General features: G+C 35.7%; 4 protein-coding genes across 4 annotated transcripts; 1 reads left to right on the top strand and 3 right to left on the bottom strand.

Annotated features, from left to right (window-relative positions):
• Nucleotides 1–419: 419 nt before the first annotated feature.
• On the bottom strand, nucleotides 420–10,253 carry Tsp_01598 (Pre-mRNA-splicing factor 8-like protein). Its single transcript, XM_003377356.1, is given in 25 exon segments — nucleotides 420–577; nucleotides 668–1,151; nucleotides 1,351–1,732; nucleotides 1,791–1,984; nucleotides 1,996–2,484; nucleotides 2,543–2,780; nucleotides 2,839–3,030; nucleotides 3,094–3,701; nucleotides 3,987–4,553; nucleotides 4,630–4,746; nucleotides 4,802–5,012; nucleotides 5,079–5,225; nucleotides 5,296–5,722; nucleotides 5,781–5,973; nucleotides 6,034–6,324; nucleotides 6,388–6,921; nucleotides 6,974–7,108; nucleotides 7,170–7,479; nucleotides 7,533–7,652; nucleotides 7,816–7,949; nucleotides 8,006–8,111; nucleotides 8,363–8,575; nucleotides 8,625–8,840; nucleotides 8,906–9,070; nucleotides 9,931–10,253. The coding sequence occupies 25 exon segments, from the start codon at nucleotides 10,251–10,253 to the stop codon at nucleotides 420–422; spliced, it is 6,954 nt and encodes a 2,317-aa protein (XP_003377404.1).
• Nucleotides 10,254–10,268: 15 nt separating this feature from the next.
• Nucleotides 10,269–11,570, top strand: Tsp_01599 (protein orai-2). The gene is made up of 4 exons (XM_003377355.1): nucleotides 10,269–10,330; nucleotides 10,902–10,980; nucleotides 11,077–11,150; nucleotides 11,177–11,570. The coding sequence occupies exons 1-4, from the start codon at nucleotides 10,269–10,271 to the stop codon at nucleotides 11,568–11,570; spliced, it is 609 nt and encodes a 202-aa protein (XP_003377403.1).
• Nucleotides 11,571–11,848: 278 nt separating this feature from the next.
• On the bottom strand, nucleotides 11,849–13,823 carry Tsp_01600 (Rap guanine nucleotide exchange factor 4). Its single transcript, XM_003377354.1, has 6 exons — nucleotides 13,810–13,823; nucleotides 13,632–13,663; nucleotides 13,348–13,459; nucleotides 13,056–13,118; nucleotides 12,377–12,412; nucleotides 11,849–12,254 (listed from the first exon to the last, which is right to left on the bottom strand). The coding sequence occupies exons 1-6, from the start codon at nucleotides 13,821–13,823 to the stop codon at nucleotides 11,849–11,851; spliced, it is 663 nt and encodes a 220-aa protein (XP_003377402.1).
• A 208-nt stretch (nucleotides 13,824–14,031) lies between these two features.
• Tsp_01601 (mitogen-activated protein kinase 1) lies at nucleotides 14,032–17,081 on the bottom strand. The gene is made up of 8 exons (XM_003377353.1): nucleotides 17,068–17,081; nucleotides 16,773–16,899; nucleotides 16,631–16,686; nucleotides 16,392–16,502; nucleotides 15,291–15,480; nucleotides 14,688–14,767; nucleotides 14,223–14,616; nucleotides 14,032–14,169 (listed from the first exon to the last, which is right to left on the bottom strand). The coding sequence occupies exons 1-8, from the start codon at nucleotides 17,079–17,081 to the stop codon at nucleotides 14,032–14,034; spliced, it is 1,110 nt and encodes a 369-aa protein (XP_003377401.1).
• Between the last annotated feature and the right edge of the window lie 1,609 nt (nucleotides 17,082–18,690).

Genomic DNA, 18,690 nt, shown 5'->3' with positions numbered 1-18,690 from the left:
TTTTCATTTCACATTGCTTTCTCGTAATGTAGGGGAAATTCAAAAAGAAAAAATTATGCTTTTCATATGTGTTTATTTGAAATAATACAAATTTCGATAAATTTTTTTCTCTTCAACAACAATGCGTCACTTTACAAATTCTTCTCAAAAAACTACTACACAACAATATTTTTTGCACTCATTTCATACCACATATTAATAATTATTGACAGCAAACAAACAACTGACGCATTTTGTAGAAGAATGAATAACTTTTATTCACAACAGTATAATATACTTCTCTTTTTTTAATGCAAATATGATAATAATAATAATAATGTATACAATAAAATTGTATCAGAAAAAGAAAATTATAATAACTAATTATACTATTAATAAATAAATAAATAAATTCATTAAATAGAACACATTTATTTTTTCTATGCCAGCAAATTCTCACGATCTGCCGAATAAATTCCTTCAGGATCCTCGATGGTGGCAAAATTCAAAAAGTGCGACGGTCGATGCTGTTCGTGATAAAATTCTTTCGGATTGCCCAAAGTGACATCGTACTTCATGTTCGCATCATGACGAACACCTGAACAGAAGAAGAAAACAACAAATCAATGGAGAAAAACTTTTCCCTGATCCGATTATCTATAATAATTGCACAACCGCATGTACATACCCATAAAATTGTAATTCCATGACGTCTGCACTGGAACCATGAAAAAGCCGAGAAAACGATCCGACAACAACATCTGTACTTTTTCGTAGTGGGATGGCAAATAGCCTTTGGGATTGTTCCCTTTGTCCGTGTTCTGTCGTCCCCATTCAAAACCGCTCGGTGTCAGCTTGTAAGCGGTCAACGAAACTGATCCGGGAGTAAAGCTGCAAGTAATGACCACGGTCTTTTCGCCATCCCAATTCTGATTTTCGTTCATCAATTTCGCGTGCAGTGTAATATCCTGCGGCGACAGCTGGGGCAATTCGTTCGGCTGCGTGTGCATCCAGCCCAGCGGTTCCAGATCTTTCAAAAATTCGTGCTCAGGAAATACGTTCGGTATGTGTACGGTCTGGTGTGTACCCCACTGGGGAGGCATGACTACGCATCGAATTTCTTTCACCTGAGGATTATCAGCCGGACTAGTGCCGTACAACAATCCTACAATCTGCAACCAACAAAGTTTGAAAAAAAAACAGAACAGAACAGAACACCACAAAGCAAGCGATTTCAGTTGAAATTACAAAAATCAGAAATACCACTTCACTTCACAAATACCATTATATTCAGACGGGTAAACGTATAATCATCATTGTTTAAGCAGAAAATTCAAAAAAATAATAATAAATACTAATAAGCAAATTTACCTGAGTTCTCAAGTCAGAAATGATGATAAACTTTTTCAAAATGTTCTTCGGCAAAATGTAAGTATAGCCGGTATCTTTGACATCGTCCGAATTGACGTAGATGTGCTGGGTACGGAGGTGCAAGTTGGTCGCCGATATCGCCCTCACCCTCCACTCGGTGCGCGAAGCGAACGACAACGACTCGTAATTGCTCGTCGTGGTGGAGATGATCTCGTCGCCGTGCTTGTTCACAGTTCTGGTGGCGGTGGCGGTCAACTGCGACTGCTCTTTGGTCTGCTTTTCAATTTCTGCAATCTGCTGACGCTGGGCAGACGGAGCGGAAATTTCCATGCCCAAAATTATATCACGGATCTCAGACTGAGTCAACGAGGCCACATTCACGCTATAAACAACCACAACAATAAATATATCTGTATATTCAATTCTTGTTTCCAAAATACTTGTTCTTCTTTCCATAATCGGCTAATATCATATCTTTCAACGCCAGCTCAACTTTGATCCACTCTTCGTCGGCAAGTGACGGCCAAATATGGTGCGCCTCTGTGATAGTCGTCTTGTCCGGCTTCAAAATTACTTTCGTCTTGTCAGGATTGATATGCAACGCACGAAGCATCAAAATTAGTCGAGAAAATGCCTACAAAAAACAATAACAGCATCAATGGATGATGATGGAAGAACATCCTTCCTCTTTGTGTATAGCTTCAAAAAAAATTCTACCGTGTACGATGAGATCGTCTTCAGCCAATCGTCGTACAAATTGAAAAGAACCATCTGCGGCTCGGTGGCTTTCAAAATCAAATCGCCAAACTTTTCCACCTTCATGCAAGCTTGAAACGGCAACATCAGCTCGCTGCCTTTGATCACGATGTTCGGAAAATCCAACAGATGCACTTCCAACGGGTCGAGCATCGCCTTGCGGGTGACGATGATCTGCCTGGGCTGCTCTTCGACCGGCAGTGAACGAATCAACGCCGCCACCTCTTCGGCCGTTTTCCACTTCGCCAACTGACCAAGACGCTTCTGACCAGCCCAAACCGATGTGTGGATAATTTTCAAAAATAGCTGCCCCGTTCTTGGATTGAAAATGAATATTGCCCCGTTGATCGGCTTGGTTGTCAAATTACCTTCGAAAGTCTGAAAAATTCACAACAACTGTCTATAATATATATATGTGTATAATTTATCAGTCAACCTTGTGAATGGTAACACGATAAACATTGGTGTCATCGACGAACCAAATTATCTGATTGGAAAACAGTTCGCCGTAGTTCTGCGAAGTCAAATACGGTTCCGTAGGTTCGGAACTGTACAATTGCAAACCTTTGCGAATACGCTCTCGAAGTACATAGAGCGCCGGATTCGCTTTCATAATTTTTGCCATTGCTTGCCTGATCAGCGGCTTGCAACCCGGAAACCAATTCCCATATGCGCTGAAACATCGGCAACTTTCATACTCTCACATCATCGTACAAACAACAACAATTTCACCTGTACAAATTGTACGCCAAATCCACGGCAATCAAAGTTCCGGTCGGCGATGGATAGATGCTCATGTTGTCAGTGGTGTAATCGAGAAACTTGGCCCGCGAGTAGCGCTCTATGTCGTGTGAATCGTAATCACCCCAACGCAGTTGCACGTCGATCCAATATTTCTGCGTAGTTGTGTTATCCATAATATCCCTGGGCAAAACAAAAATAATCATCAATAAATACAGTATAGGATTGAAAAATAAAAAAAAATACTTCGAATCGGCTAAAAGAGACGGTCTGCTAACATGCCACTTGTACTGGGCAAAGAGGAGAATATCCGCGCAGCTGCTGTTCATCTTGTACGATTTTCGCGGATGAATCGTCTCCTTTTGTACAGTTTCAATTTCAAGAGCGTCCAATTCTTGATCGCAAACCTGACACAAGTCCATAACAATAGACTCGTGGATCTTTTGCCACAAATGTGCGCGGAAAATTTGAATGAGACTGATCTTGAGCGTGGGAATTTTCCCATGCATGAAAATGCCCGTCAAATCCAACTGAACCTGGAAACCGACGTACACATTGGCACGGTTGATCGTCGGCGACCACCAAAGTGTGAAACGCCGATTCGGAATTTGATTCAGACCCGAACGCTGCGCGTTGGTCAGCTTTTTAAATTTCATCGACTCTTCGAAGCCGGAAGCTTTTTCCCAAAACAGACCTTCCCATGTTGGGAAATAGGTGCCCTTGAAAAGAGTGTGCTCGAGAATACCCTCCACACCTCCGAGCGCTTGAATCATATCTGTACGATAATTGTTCAAATTCCACAGTTTGCCATCGTGGCGCTGGTGTGTCCACCAAAACGGATTCTGTTTCAAGACCTGAAAAAATGCAAATAGAATTTGATAAAATTTGAAATGCAACTTTGGAAAAAAAACTCTGCAACTTAATTTACACTGAAAACCTTAACCACTGAAAAGCAATCAAAATGGAAATTATTCACTTGTAGCACAGCGAAATCAATCGCTGGAAAAGCAACTGAAAATCTGAGCGCAGATTCAATTTCACACAGCTATGACAGTCACTGGCCATGAATAAAAAAAGCCAACAACTTCTCAAACTGTGCATGTAATAAAAAAGAAAACAAGAGAAAAAAACCAACTAACCTGGTACTGTTTGAATTCGGTTCGCACTCGCCAACCTTTGTCGTAGGCAAGCGTGTGTCGGTCTTTCTGAAATAAGGTGTTGATTCTTGGTATGCCACGATCCCAACTATCTTCGAGATCTTCGAGCGTCAGGCGCCGATTCTGGGCGTTGGCTTCTTGCCTTTTCAACGCGTACTCGGCCCAGACACGCTGTGAGTCGATGAACTCCGCTTCCCAGGGTTGTATGTAGCGATACAAATTGGGAATCAGTTGATCTTCGTCGTGCGACATGCCGGAGCGGAAATGTGTGATGCCGCCGGCGTCGGTCTGCTTGCACCAGCGTAAATCGGACTGCGGTATCAGCACATGACCCATGGAAAGCATGCCCAGTCCGCCGAGCTCTTTCGGAGTGTAGAAAACAACGGGCGGGAAACGCGCAGGCATTTTACTGTTCAAACCGATCTTGATGCGCGTTTGGATTTTATTCTCGCACTTCACCAACAAATCCAATAATTCTTGCGTGTTCACCACCGCCTCACGGTAATATGTCATCAGACCAATCAAAGCTGTATTCCATTTGTTCACAATCTGAAAAACAATACAGCACAATAAAGTTCTCTCTCTGATTTTCCCTTCCAAAAATAAAAATAGACAAAAAACAAACTTTTGTAAATGTAGTCGATCCAGATGCCATCAAAATTTGTCGTACACGATTATGAAAACGATTCATCGACTCTTCGTCAACTTTCAAAAAACACTGCGCGGTTCGTTCTTTGGTCACCTGCAAATCAACACCCATAAAACAAAAAAATAAATATTCAATAAATATAACGGACCTCATTTTGAAGGTTCCAAACACCGTCGCGATGTGAAAAATCTTCATGACTCATACGACACTTTGGCAATATGCGACACTCAAAGCCAGCCATATCGAACAACAGATTCGGATTATCTCGACTGTATACTGATACAAAACTATTTTCCCATTCAACTGTCGTTAACGACCTCGGAAGTCGGTTCTTGATGTCCCAAAAAACGGCACGACCGCTAAAATAAAAAAAAAGAAATTCAAAACATGACAATTTATTACTTTTAAAATTATTTTTAAGCTACAGATTAACGTCGTGTTTCATCAGGCGCATTCGTGAATCTCGAGGCCAGCACTTTTTGTTATTATAACCGACAATGTTTTCATTATTTGGATCCGGATGCTCGGTGAGATATCGCTGGATAAGATCTTTTGCATCGTCAGCAGTGAATCTGAAATATTCACAAAATATTGTTACACTTAAAACTACAAATGTGAAACATTTGGCGTGAATAATTTTACTTGAAAAACATCCAAATTCGATCTACATAACGACAGTACAGTCGTATTGGATGTGCAGTTTCCGTAGCAACATCTTGAAAGGTGAGAAAATCATTCGGACATTGGGGAGGGCCGGCAATTTCACTGGCACGCCGTAAACCCAACAGCAGCAAGTCCAATACCAAACCATAATACTGCGAGATAAACGATGCAAACTGAAGACCACGTATTATGCCATAAGAGTTGGTATGATTCATGTCTTTGTAGTTAATGACAACATTGTTTTTAGCGGTCATATAATCGGCAATGTTATGATCAACTATCAAACGCAACAGCCGATTGAGTAAAGTAAGATCAATCTTTTCGTACAATTTTTCAAACTTTGCCTCCAACATGACATTGCATTCACCATTCGACGTATCCCACACATCTTGCAAATTGTTTATGCCTATGAATGGCAAACATCAGAATTTTACTTTATTAAAAATTTACTAATATATACATACCTTGACACCATTTGTAAACAAGCAATGGTGGAGGTTCAGAATCGCCTGGCTTGATCCACTGTGGAAACAAACGTCGCTTATCCGCCTCGTACCATAAATATTGGTCTAGATAAGCATCGGTCACTTTTTCCAAAGGTTCAATATCATGTACAGGAACCAAATGAGAATATAGATCCATGAATTCAATGCCAACCTTAAAAATGAAACTTAAAAAAAAAGAAACCTTAAAAACTACAATTTAACAACAAAGCACCTCTTTAAAAGCTCTCTGCGTTAGCATATGACGTTTTATACGTGACAGTGCTTCGTGAGGATTGTCGTACGCTTGTTCAATCAATGCCAACTCTTCACGTTGCGACTGATTAAGTCGATTCTTCACACTGTACGCTTCTTTCAGACGTTCCAATGCCAAAATCAACAATTTCGTATCATGCTTGTAAGAAAGTGGTGGAAATGGAATCGGACTAAACCGCCGACTTTCAAGCCAATGAACAGTAGTTGTGTATACAGCAACTGCTTCTTCAGGACTGATATAAGGTCCATCCTGCAAAACAAATACACAAATCCTATCAATGAAATTAATAAAAATAAGTAACTGAAATATCACCTTTAAATAGTTGTGCTGACGCTCTTGTTCTGCTTTAAGATACAGACGAGTCAGGCGGCCCAAGTTCTTTTTACAAACAGTCTTGTCTACGGTAGCACCGCGCCGGATACGCTCGCGGTTGTAATGCGCAGTGTTGGTCCACCAGTCCGCTTTGGCTTTGACAAAACGCAAGATCATATTTTCCACTGGAGTGGGCAGGCCGGGAACTTTCCACGGGATATTCGCCTTCCAACATCGCCATGCCTCGCTCAAATGCTGCAGTATTGTTCGCGCTTTGTTCTGCTTGATTCCTTCGGGCATCATGTCGATAATATCGTGCATGACCGCCGCACGCAGTTCCAAATCGTAATGACTTTCCACGCGTTGCTTGGTGACTGTCTTTGCTACACCTTTGCTATGTCGACCTTCGAACTGTCGAGACAACAAGTTGCCAAGCCAACGTTCCAACAGAGGTGTCACACCACGTAAAAAGAACAACCATACTCGCCATCCAGGTGCCCAAAATCCACAGCCTGGCCCTTTTCCAACAGTACCCTGCAAGGGACGAATAAACATAAAATCATAAATACACAAATGACCAACAAACCGTGTTAAAACGGTAATAAATCAAATGCTTCAGATCTTTGCACATGCGAATCTGTCTCATCAGTTTGTATTTATATCGATACATTCCGGTAAGTTGGCCAACATGCGCAAAAATGTACTGCAGACCGTCAGCCAGCTATAAAAGAATTGTTTAATGTAAAATGAATTACACAAATATACATAACCATTTTTTCTACCTGATAAGCATCAATATTGTTCAGTCGATATTGGACGTGACTATCTACAACCAATTTTGTAAGACGCAATATTTCTCGACAGAGGTGAAACGCATTTCCAAAACGAGACTTTTTTCTCTCTTTTGTTGTCAGTGTTTTAACTGGCTTCAAGTTAAAATTGTAATCAAGATGAAGGTAATTCAAATTTTTGCGGTGAATCAATAAATTCAACATGTTGTAGCCTTGACGGCAGACTTGCAAACCTGCCTCTACCCAATCTAATGTTGTGACTTGGAAAAATTTCGTCGACTTGAATGATCGAAACAAATATCTGAGCAACAAAAATATTGGTTATCCATTTATAAATAATAATTCGAAATATACCTTCTTTTCTGTGGCTTTGGAGGTCTATGCTTTAGCGCGTTCAGTACATAAATTTTTAACAACTTTTGATAGGACACACGCACTTTAACAGGCATTGCTGAAGGACAGTGTTCACGATACCTATATAAATTTTTTGCCTTAGTTCCTTTTTAAGAAGTAAACGTTTTCAACTTCCAAAACTTATAGGTAAACAATGAATTCCAAATAATGCACAATGCCTTACCAAGATTTAACCAATGGAATGTCAATTGCGCGTCTTGTGTGTCCAGAGCGCAAATTAAACGGTCTAGGTGCCCACAGCAACGCTATTCCATTTGCAGTGTGATCTGTGTACAGTGGAACGTCAGAAAATAGCGCCTCCACACCTTCAGGTAATTTATAATCTTCCTCATCATCATCAAAGGATGGGTCAGTCATCTGTAAATGTCTCAATTTTATCATGCAAAGTACAGAATAATAATTCGAAATATCACCTTAGAAGTATGCCGAAGCAAAATTGGATTTATCAATGGATCAAAGTAAAATGCAGGAAGTTCAGGATCCTCTGTTTTTATAAACACAACATTCGGAGTGTGATACCTAATGATAAAATATAAAAACAAAATAAAAAAAACAGTCCATAATAACTTACCAACATAACTGAACTGGAAGCATGTTGATCAAATTGTTGTACAAATAGGGAAATGCAATTCGATATTCAGTGCGGATGGGTTGTCGAATGATGATCTTGTTAATATCATTAAATTCATTCCAATCTTCGTCTCTGAAGTAACACGACAATGTCAGCAATTATGAAAAAACAGAAAAACAACAATTATATGATTATTTACTGAAGATTCTGATCCTTCACCAAAGGTTCAAATTTTGGACCACCTGGAATAGCAACATTCAATGCCTTCGCAGTGAAAAAGGTTTTCAAATCGAACAGATAGAAGTAGTTATCATCTACTAAATCCGTTAAAAGTTGATTTGCAAGTCGATACAGAGTCGCCATCATAGGAAGTGTGAAATTCCATTTTTTGTACGTGAGTCCATTCACATATCTAAAGAGTCAGCATTGAAAAAACAAACTAAACACATTCACAGCAATACTTAGTTCCAACAAGTGGTTTGTTATCATAGAACCACTTGAACACGGTTTCATCTTCTTCTGGATCTAGTTCCATTTGGATTGGCTCCAGAGGTTCCACATCCAAAATGTTATCTGCATAATCAAGAGGAGGCTCTTCATCGTCAAATGGTGGAAAGCGCATTCTTTTAAAATGACGCCTGTCTCGCTTTTCTCGACGCATCATAATCCACATTGTTCTAGTTATTCATATTATAATACTCATTATTTAAAATTTCAGAACAACAACAAAACCATCTCTTACCCCCACTGTGCAATGTAAACAGGTTCAACCACCCACGGTATTTCATTGACAAACGTAATTGCCCCTGTTATATGATATAAAACCTTTACATCTCGCATCTGCTCCCACGGCATAGGCATATTTTCCATAAGCTTCAAAACAGCATGCGGCATATATTTCAAAGCGCTAAAAAAGCAAAATTTTAAAACATTGCCACAAAAAGCATCTAAGAAGATTTTATTTTATAAAATAAATAAATGCTCGCTTTACTAAACACTTCGTTTTTACTTTTTAAATTATGCCTGAAGATCAAAAATTACAGTAAACAATATAACCACGTGGTTCTTTTAATATTATTTTACTCTTATGGAGTAAAAATAAAATAATAAATATATAGTAGTCTTATAACAAAAACACTTTATAATGATGAATAATTAAAAGAAATCAAAAAGCATTAAACATCTACTTCCTGAAAAAGATGTGAACTTCAAAAAAAAGTTTTGTAACTAAATGTTTCGCGCAAAACTTAACAAAAGATATCAGTAATAATGATACACTTCATTTCTAAAATATCAAACTAAGGCCATCTTATTTGACATATTAAAGCATTTTCAACATTAACACCGCTCATATAGGTTAAACAAAAATAATGCCTACGTATACAGGTACTAGACAAAAGCTTATTGATAACTGATTTTCTGCATACTTATCCGGAAAATTATTTACATACAATACTACAGAAAATTTGCAATTGCGATTAAACTATATAATTTTGCAAAGCAATTCTCTTAAAAAATGCAAAAAATAACGTGAAATATTGAACTATTCAGGAAAGAAAACTTGAAATATCTACAATGTACATAACTTACATTTAAATACAATCATATATATATCATAAAAGAAAATAAACTAAGAAAAATTTTCAAATTAAAAATTAAATTTCAATTAATTCAAATTAGATGTGACGGAAGGTAAATTAATGAGCACTTAAAACAGTTTAGCAAAAACGTTTACAAAAATGTGAAAATGTTTCAAACATGAAATACCCTAAATAAACACGCTTGTCGTGTCTGTATTTTCTTGAACTCATGTCACCATGATCACGTATAATTTTTCGAACATGTTCTGGTGGCATTTCTTCTTTCTGAGTGTCTGTGTAACCAAATTTTCGTTTTACAGCGTAACGTTTTGACTGCAACTGTTGCCATTTTTTTGCTTTATCTTCAAGCTCTTCGGCCGTAAGTCGCGGCGCGTTTGCAAACTGATTCGGCGCTAATGTTGGATGTGAAATCACCGACGCACCTGGTGCAAAAGGAATATTTTGCATACCAGGTGGTGGGCCATTCCATCCCGGAGGTGGAACTGCCATCGTTCTCAGTACAAAATGAACAAGTCGCACCACAAAACAAATACCAATAATTTACAGTATGATACAATAAGCTGCAGGTAAATACTTAATAAAAACTAAAAAAAGACGCTGAGTTTTTTATTTAAGCAATATTTTCATTTACAAAATTGCTTATATAATAGTTAATTCTTTAAAATAATATTTAATAATTTATGAATTATGTTTTCGAGTGAATTATGAATTATGTTGATTTTTTTCTTTGCACAATTAGATATTTTTTATTAAAAAAATTTAATTATGTAACATATAAAAACATAGTAATTTTATTTTTAATTTTTTAAATAAAGTACTGCTTTTATTTTATTTAGCTGTGAAATGAGCAATTTAATGAGTTATATAATGAGTTATTCTGTTCAATTTTAGAAATTTCAAAAAAATGCATTCATATATTTAGAATTTTAAATTTAACAAAAATGTCAAAAATAAATCAAATTAACAAATAAAATGATGAAATGGACATGTATACCTGATCATTGGAAGTACTGTAAACGGTAATGTTAGGAAAAAAACGAACATTTTTTGTTTGTTTGTCATTAAGTGTTGTGAGTTTGAACAGTTTTAAATAACTGTTGAAACATAAAAATCCTTTTCTATGGATTATGCTTTCAGTCTTCGTCAGCTTCACCTTAGCAGGGCGAAACTGAAAGCTTCAAGCCAAACTTCAGCGCTACTTTCCGGCTTTGCCATGGTATATTTCCTTTTTTTCCTTTCAATTGTCAATTAGTTCGTGTTGTTCAAAAAGACCAAACGTGTAATAATAATAATTATTATTATTTTCGGGCAGGTCGCACTTGTGGAATTGGACCTCGGAAGCAGTTCTGGAACAGCCCTGCCAATTAGCCGTTCGGTTTTGCTCGCGTTTGCCATTTGCACTACCCTGCTAGTGAGCGTCCACTTGTTGGCGTTGATGATGTCAACTTGTATTCTTCCTCACATGGATTCCGTGTTGAACGTGCGCAGTTTGGAAGTGATCAACGAATCGCCCCACGTCCGCATGCGTTGGTACATCGAGCTGGCCTGGTGTTTCAGCACAGTGGTCGGCTTGTTGTTGTTCTTGTTGGAAATTGCGATCGTATTTTGGATCAAATTTACCGCAGTCCAAGAAAGCAGCGTGCCTTGGATCACCACAGGCTTGCTTGCGTTGATATTTGTCGTTTTCATCGGCTTCACTTACACATTTTACAACAAACTCTCGTTGCACAAATACGAACTCTCGAAAGGTCGACTGGAAGATTTGCAGCAGTATTTTTCAAAAATGCAACCCGATCGCGATATTGACATTGAGAATGGAATCCAACTGGAAAAAACTGACAAAGTAACCAGTCACAATATACAAATAATTTGAACGTTTGGCATGAGGAAGAAAGTCCCCTTTTCACGCTTGTTGCTGTTTGTTTCCCGTTTTACTGTACTTTTCCCAGTGATTTTCATAATAATTGCTCATGTAAGAACAACTGACGCTTGCGAGTGGAGGAGTGTAAAAATCAGCTTTAACAAAATAAATAAATCAAATAAATGAAAATTCGATTTTATTGAACAGAAAAAAAAGAAAGCAATTAGCCAGCCGGCTTTTCAACAATTCCATGCTGCTTTATCCACTTGTGCATTTGATCGTTGGATTCAAAGTACAAATGAACCACCGGAGTTTTTCGGTCCAATTTGCAAGTTGGTCGAACCCGCTGAGATTCTTGAATAAAAAATTCCTCTCCACACGATGGGCATTTCAACAGTTGAGCCGAGTTGGAGTGCAGATCGCGTATCTGTGCTTGTAGACGTTCGGTTTGTGAACGAGCTGTTCGTACGAGTGATGCGTAGTTTTCTGAAATTTCTTTCTTGACACTTACCAATTCTTCTATTTCGGAACGTAACTGTTGATTTCTCTTTACAAAAATATCAATTTCTTTCTTCAGATCATCTTCGCTGAGATCGCTCATCGGGAAGGCGACAATTTTGGATTTTGATCTGAAAATTTACATACCAGATTAAGGAGAATTTGGCGAAAATTGCAAATGCGAACAGATTGAAAGTAATATTTTAGGAATCAAAATTTGAAAACTGTATTATGTCATAATTTTTGAAGAAACATTCGTTCTTCATCAACATCAACTACAAATATTATCCTGCAATAGAATATTAACAAAATATACTTTATTGATTACTATTAACATTATATCAAAACAAATCTTTTTTAAGTTATACCCAAAAACTAACATAAGGAACAAAAATATTTTTTGACAAATGGAAATTGTTTATTCAAAAGATACAGTAAGACTTCAAATATTGCAGTTAGTCAAGTTCATTTTTTCAGCTATTATGCGTTTTATTTTAATTCCATTCTCAGCCTGTAATATTAATTTCAACGAGAACTTAAATAGCTAAATTAATAAAAACATTCTTTTCAATTTCAATACTCTATGCATTTTTGTATGAAATAAGTTGTAATTTAAGCAAAGAAGTACAGGTAAAATTTTTACCATAAATCGGCTTTTAATTACAAAGTTGCTTTCAAATTGATGAACCTTTTCAAAAACGATTGATTTGTTTAACTGAAAAGCAGATAAAAAAGTTTTTTAAATATGAATATTGTTAGTGTGTTTCTTCTATTTGATAGTGTGTTTTCAGTAAATATGATATGAAATTGTATTTTACGCATTATCATCTGATTAAGTAATTTGAAAATGCATTTCGATAGGAATGACAACAATAAATTTCTTTTTAATGAATTTTTCCATCAACATAAACTGATTGTCTGAACCAAATTACCGCTTCTGACATTCTATTGTCAAATAATTACTGAAATCAATTGATTTATTGTAAAAGTGTTGTCTTATTTATTAACATTTTTTAAAATAATACTTATATACTTCAATTTCACAACTGATTATTTTTTAGTTTTAAATTTTTTAAAGTAAGAGTGAAGTAATTTGTTCAATAATTAAATCTGATTACCAGTTGAATTAATTTTACTTTTTAAATTATGATTTCATTATTCAAAGAAGGAAATAAAGTAAATGAATTTTTTTCAAAAAGCACTCAAACGTCACACATTGATCACTGTGCAATGAGCCAGCTAGTTGCAGCAGACGAGATGATGAAATTAACGATTGCCAATAATGCAATTTCTGTTTTCAAATTGCAATATCCAAAATGCCCACGGCAATGCTGCTCTATATTTTTTTTCTTTCAATAGCTTCTGAAATTTCTCGCAAATAAACAAAAATGCAACATATCCTATTATTGATTTTCATTTTTCAGCTTAAGAGAACAAAAACATGGTAAAGCGAAAAAGGTTAAACACAACCCAAACTAAGCAGATTTTCACTGTTCAAGTTTAAAAACCGGGCCACGCCCTACACGGTTGCTCTGCTCTTCTGAAATAGCTGAAAAATCATATCCAGCACAGTCAGCAAAAAAATATTTAAAAAAATGAATAATAGAAAATGCAAGAATGAAATAAAGTGACAAAAAGCCTGCGCGTGCAGGGAAATAAACAAAATTGCTCGAAGTACAGAGAAACCTGATCACAACCATTGGGAAAATTCACTGGAAACATTTCGAAACAACCGTCAGCAACAATACACTTAATCAAAAATGCAAATGAAGAGAGATGCAAAAAAGACGACGACAATATGAATAAAATTGTCGAAAAAACATACAAAATAATGATAATAAAGGCAATTTGAATTCTTTTAAATTTAAATTTACCAACGATATATTTATTCAATTTCAAAATAAACAATCAACATCCCTGGTTCGAAGTGCTGCTCTGTTTTCGACTTTGAAATTCGGTCGTCTGAGCGAATATTAGCTCTTTCAATCGCTCTTTTGGTAAATCGTCAAATTCCATTTCAAATTTGAAAGGCTCTTCACATATCGGCTTTAAAATACAAAATTGAAATCAATTCACAAACAGATATTTAAATATAATACCTCATCTGCTGGATCATAGTATTGTTCTAAATATGGATGAGCAAGTGCTTGTTCTACTGTGATGCGTCGATTTGGATTGAACGTCAACATTTTGTCCAACAGATCCAAAGCCTTTTGGTCCGCATGCGGGTAAATCTTGTTCCACGGCTGTTTTTCTTTTGGCGGTAAAGAAATCAAATAAGAACGTGCCTTGTCGTTCACAATACATTGCAGGTCTTCTTCTGAAGGCGAGCCGACCACGGCAAGGATCAAATTCAATTGGTCCAAGTAATGCTTGCCGGGGAAAAGCGGCCGACTGTTAAGCATTTCGCCCAGAATGCACCCAACTGACCAGATATCTATACTTTTCGTATAGCCTTTCGAATTTAGCATAATCTCCGGTGCTCGATACCACCTATAAGAACAAAATGCCAACAATTCAAATAACACAAACTAAACTTGGAAAAAATACTTCAAAAACCACACCTCGTAGCGACGTATTCAGTTAAAAATCCGGTATGATCGTGATCTGGATCAGCAACACGAGCAAGTCCAAAATCACAAATCTAAATTCACAGCAAATCAATCAAATGAGCAACTATTTTTTATTATACGACATTTTATCCCACACAAAGTAATTTTAGACATTTGAAACTACAAATATAATACAAGACATCATTCGTTTCAAAATTATTATATCCATTATTAATATTATATCTTTTAAAGTAATTAAAATCATTCGTTTAATTTTTTGAAAATGGGAATTAAATAAAAGTTAATTTATTAAACTGTCCTTTGCCTTCACGTGGTTTACAATTTCCTAAATTTCACTGAATCCATTCAATTTTTCAAAGCTAAACGTACAAATAAAAAAATAAATATCTACCAATTAATTTGACGAATAATGTGAAAAACAAATTTTATAATTAAAAAATTAAATTTAAAATGCTTCATAAATTCAATTAAAAAATAAAAATTTCAATTTTTCATGTGATCAAAATACTGGCTAAAAGATGAAGATAATTCAGCCAAACTGAACGTTAGTAAAAGTGGAATAATTTGAGAAAAACGAATGCACAATTGATTTACTTTTAAATCGCAAGTAGTGTTTAGCAGCAAATTTGAAGGTTTGAGATCCCGGTGCAGCACGTTCGCCGAATGAATATACTTCAAACCGCGAAGAATTTGGTACAAAAAATAGCAAATGTGATCATTAGACAGCTTTTGAGTCTTCAGCAATTTGTACAAGTCTGTCTCCATCAGACATTGAACAATGTAACTGAAAAAAATAAAATAAAATAAAATAAAAATGCAGCCTTTATAAAATAGATTTCACAAAATAACGTTCATTTGACTAATAAGAAAATATGCAGAGAAAAATATATAATCTCATCATATACTTACTTACACACATATGCGTATATATTACATTAAATAAAATGAGTGAAATTTCTTCTTCAACACTTTTTCGTGAAAATTAAATTTTCTCTTCTATTAAAGAAGCGATCGTTGAGACCGATTCTCAGGAAATCTTCAAATCATCCTCTCTGAATGAATCACTCAATAAACTCAAAAAGTGCATTCAAAAAATTAGATAAGATTTTAAAGAAAACCTGAAATGATCTTCATTAAACGAGTTTAAACTCTTAATAATTGCATACAATTCATTTCCATTTTCCACAATTACTTCAAATTGAATTCATGCAGATGCAGAGTTGGAAAATTGAAAAATTTCGCAAAATGTTCAGCGAATTGTAATTAAACAAAAAAGAAACCCATTCGATCAACATCGTCGTCATTAAACAGAAAACAGCACTGATCAAATAACGGCCATGTATGTCAATTGATCTCTTAATCAAGACTTCATTTGGTTGATGATGATGATGATGATGGTGCGATCGAATTCAGAAATGCCTCCCTCAGAAGAACCTGCATCGCTTTCAGATGACCACAGTCCAACAATAAATATACATATAGACATATAACATTCATCATTGGAAATTCACCAAATTGAAAAGTGGGAAGAGCAAGAAAAAAGAACGCGCAAAAATTTTCAACCTTCCTATATTCCCCACCGGACAAAATTGATCAATAGAAAAACCGATAAAAAGCACATTGCCACACCCAATGAAAAAAGTGTTATTCGAAATTTTCTTTCAAAAAGAAAAAATAATTAAAATTATAAAATACGCTGGTGCCATTTTCCCCTCAACTTGCCCAAGTTCCCCTTCCCTCTCTCCGTTATACAATCTCTTGTCAACCAGGCAACAGATCGCTTCTAGCCAACTGCAGTTGTCAAAACTGTGATTTTTTCAATGATACCAAACATTTCACATTTAATTAGCAAACATATACTGAGAAGACATGATTACTGAAGACAATTTAAATTCAATATTTAATTTTAGAAAATAATTTCAAACTACACTTACATATCTTTCATTTGTTCAATGGTCGGTGCATTTATAATATCTTGAATGTTTATAATCTAAAATGAAATTCAGAAAAAATGTTAAAATTATTTTAAAAAATCTATATGATGCACGAACAGTGCCTTATGAACAAACGACTTACGTTTTCATGCTTAAATCGAGTTAAAATTTTAATTTCCCTGAGTGTACGCTGGCAAAACGTTTGATGCTCGAACGGTGAAATTTTCTTAATCGCTACTCGGGCTTTTGTGACTCGATCATAAGCAGAGCTGAAATAAATGAACAAATAAGAAAAAAAAAGAAACAAATTATAATAATAAATTAGACATAATGAAATGCAATGCAGAAAACCTAATTTTTCACTCTGCAGATCCGCACTACATTACTAGGGTAAAACCAATTTGAATACATGAATTATTATTTATTATTCTACATACTGCTTTCTCTCCATTGTAAACAATTTTAGCATGTAAAGTGAGTTAATTGCTCGACGTCTGCATCAAATTCTCATCAGGCAAACAGTACTTTTAGTTTTCGAAAATTCATCAATTACTTTGAAATATTGAAAAATTCATGCTTGAAATTTTTTTTTCTCACAAAATGCACAATAACAACGACGTTTTCAAATGTTGCATCAGGTATAATGCTAATTAATTTAAAACTTCATATTAAACATAACAGGTGTACATAAGATTAAACAATGCCATTAGCTAATGCAACGCAATGAAGCAAAAAAAAACATTCCACATGGACGTCACAAGTTGTTGTTATTTTTGTTGCAAAATTCTGCATCACATCGTCATCAGTTTTGTCAACAATGCTAAAAAATCAACAACAACAACAACGACAGATTAAGGAAGAAAATAGCTGCTGCTTATCAAGAAATTCTAACCCCTCCTTTGATCACTTGCAACGTTGAAAACAAGGAAACTGTTTTCTCTTCAAATTAACTTTGCAAAATTTTACACCAATAATTCTTATCTAGCTGATCAATTTGGCGCATTAACAATGAAAACAAGTCCACTGAACTACGTATGAACAAGTCGCTGATGTCAGAGACATATTCAGAAATGCTAAATAAAGTATTCATCATTCCACTTCACTAGTGTACACATTCTCATCAAGTGTAAACATGAAATTTAATCAGCCATAAATCTGTATCAGATTAGACGGAAAATTTATTATCATGTAGTCACTTAGCTAATAAAATTGCACTTGATTTATATTACATCATAGTATACTGTAATTCGAAGGTCAGAATCTTTGTTTTAAGACTTCCATTTCTCAAGTGTCAAGTAAATCAAGTTTTCCTTCACAAATGCACGACCGTATACAGCTGATCGTGGCAATTACTCACAAGTATTATTTATAACTGTTTTCAATTGAAATTTGCCACTGAAAAAGTTACTTTGAAATGATAAAAGAAATGCAAAGCATCGATTGATTATATCGCAGAATATACATACTTCTTTGAGAAATGAACGCTCAACTAGAGGTGAAAAATTAATTCAAATAATAAGATAGAAGCCCATTAAGTTGACTTGATGATGAAAAATAATGCACACCTGGAGTAGAACAAAGTCAATAATATCCATCATTCGGCTAGCTTCTTTCCAATTAACAATCGGCCAACTGTTAGGTCGGTAGCCGACAAGCCGTTGCCATTGCTAAGCAACAACAAGTCATTGATGGTGGAATCTTTTGAAAAATAACCAAAAGAACATCACATCTATTTGATGAATGACAACTGTGAATTGCTAATATCGCTTCCGGTAACCTTAGATGAGAATATCCGTCGTTTTTGACACCCGTGTGCAACGATGATTGTTCTTAAATGTATATAACCCGGGTTAACTGACCGAACTAACATAAAAAAGAACTTGTTCAAACGCTAGTAACAAAACGGAAAACAGGATCGTCAACAGTTGAAAATGGAAAACAACGAAAAGCGCACACTTCGTTTCGGTAAAAGCCGGTCGCTGTACCCCTTCTGTGATTTAACTGCTAATATACATTAAATGACATTTAAAAATAAATGACAAAATAACATACACCACCAT

Source organism: Trichinella spiralis (assembly GCF_000181795.1).
Source record: "Trichinella spiralis strain ISS 195 chromosome Unknown Scfld4, whole genome shotgun sequence".
In the NCBI taxonomy this organism is placed as follows: Eukaryota; Metazoa; Nematoda; class Enoplea; order Trichinellida; family Trichinellidae; genus Trichinella; species Trichinella spiralis.
The sequence above is the reverse complement of the archived record's forward strand: the minus strand, read 5'-3'. Positions and strand labels throughout refer to the sequence as shown.

Coding starts and splice junctions, on each gene's coding strand:
- Tsp_01600 (XM_003377354.1), bottom strand. Junction 12,413..13,055: donor ACAATAGAATGTCAGAAGCG/GTAATTTGGTTC, acceptor ATTCTATTGCAG/GATAATATTTGTAGTTGATG. Junction 12,255..12,376: donor GATGTTGATGAAGAACGAAT/GTTTCTTCAAAA, acceptor GTAAATTTTCAG/ATCAAAATCCAAAATTGTCG.
- Tsp_01598 (XM_003377356.1), bottom strand. CDS start 10,253: ATGGCAGTTCCACCTCCGGGATGGAATGGCCCACCACCTGGTATGCAA. Junction 8,841..8,905: donor GTTTACATTGCACAGTGGGG/GTAAGAGATGGT, acceptor ATGAATAACTAG/AACAATGTGGATTATGATGC. Junction 2,485..2,542: donor ATCGTGTTACCATTCACAAG/GTTGACTGATAA, acceptor TGAATTTTTCAG/ACTTTCGAAGGTAATTTGAC.
- Tsp_01601 (XM_003377353.1), bottom strand. Junction 15,481..16,391: donor GAGGGGAAAATGGCACCAGC/GTATTTTATAAT, acceptor TATTTTTTTCAG/TTACATTGTTCAATGTCTGA. Junction 14,170..14,222: donor ACTATGATCCAGCAGATGAG/GTATTATATTTA, acceptor TGTATTTTAAAG/CCGATATGTGAAGAGCCTTT.
- Tsp_01599 (XM_003377355.1), top strand. CDS start 10,269: ATGAACAAGTCGCACCACAAAACAAATACCAATAATTTACAGTATGAT. Junction 10,331..10,901: donor TATGATACAATAAGCTGCAG/GTAAATACTTAA, acceptor TTATGCTTTCAG/TCTTCGTCAGCTTCACCTTA. Junction 11,151..11,176: donor AGCCGTTCGGTTTTGCTCGC/GTTTGCCATTTG, acceptor CTACCCTGCTAG/TGAGCGTCCACTTGTTGGCG.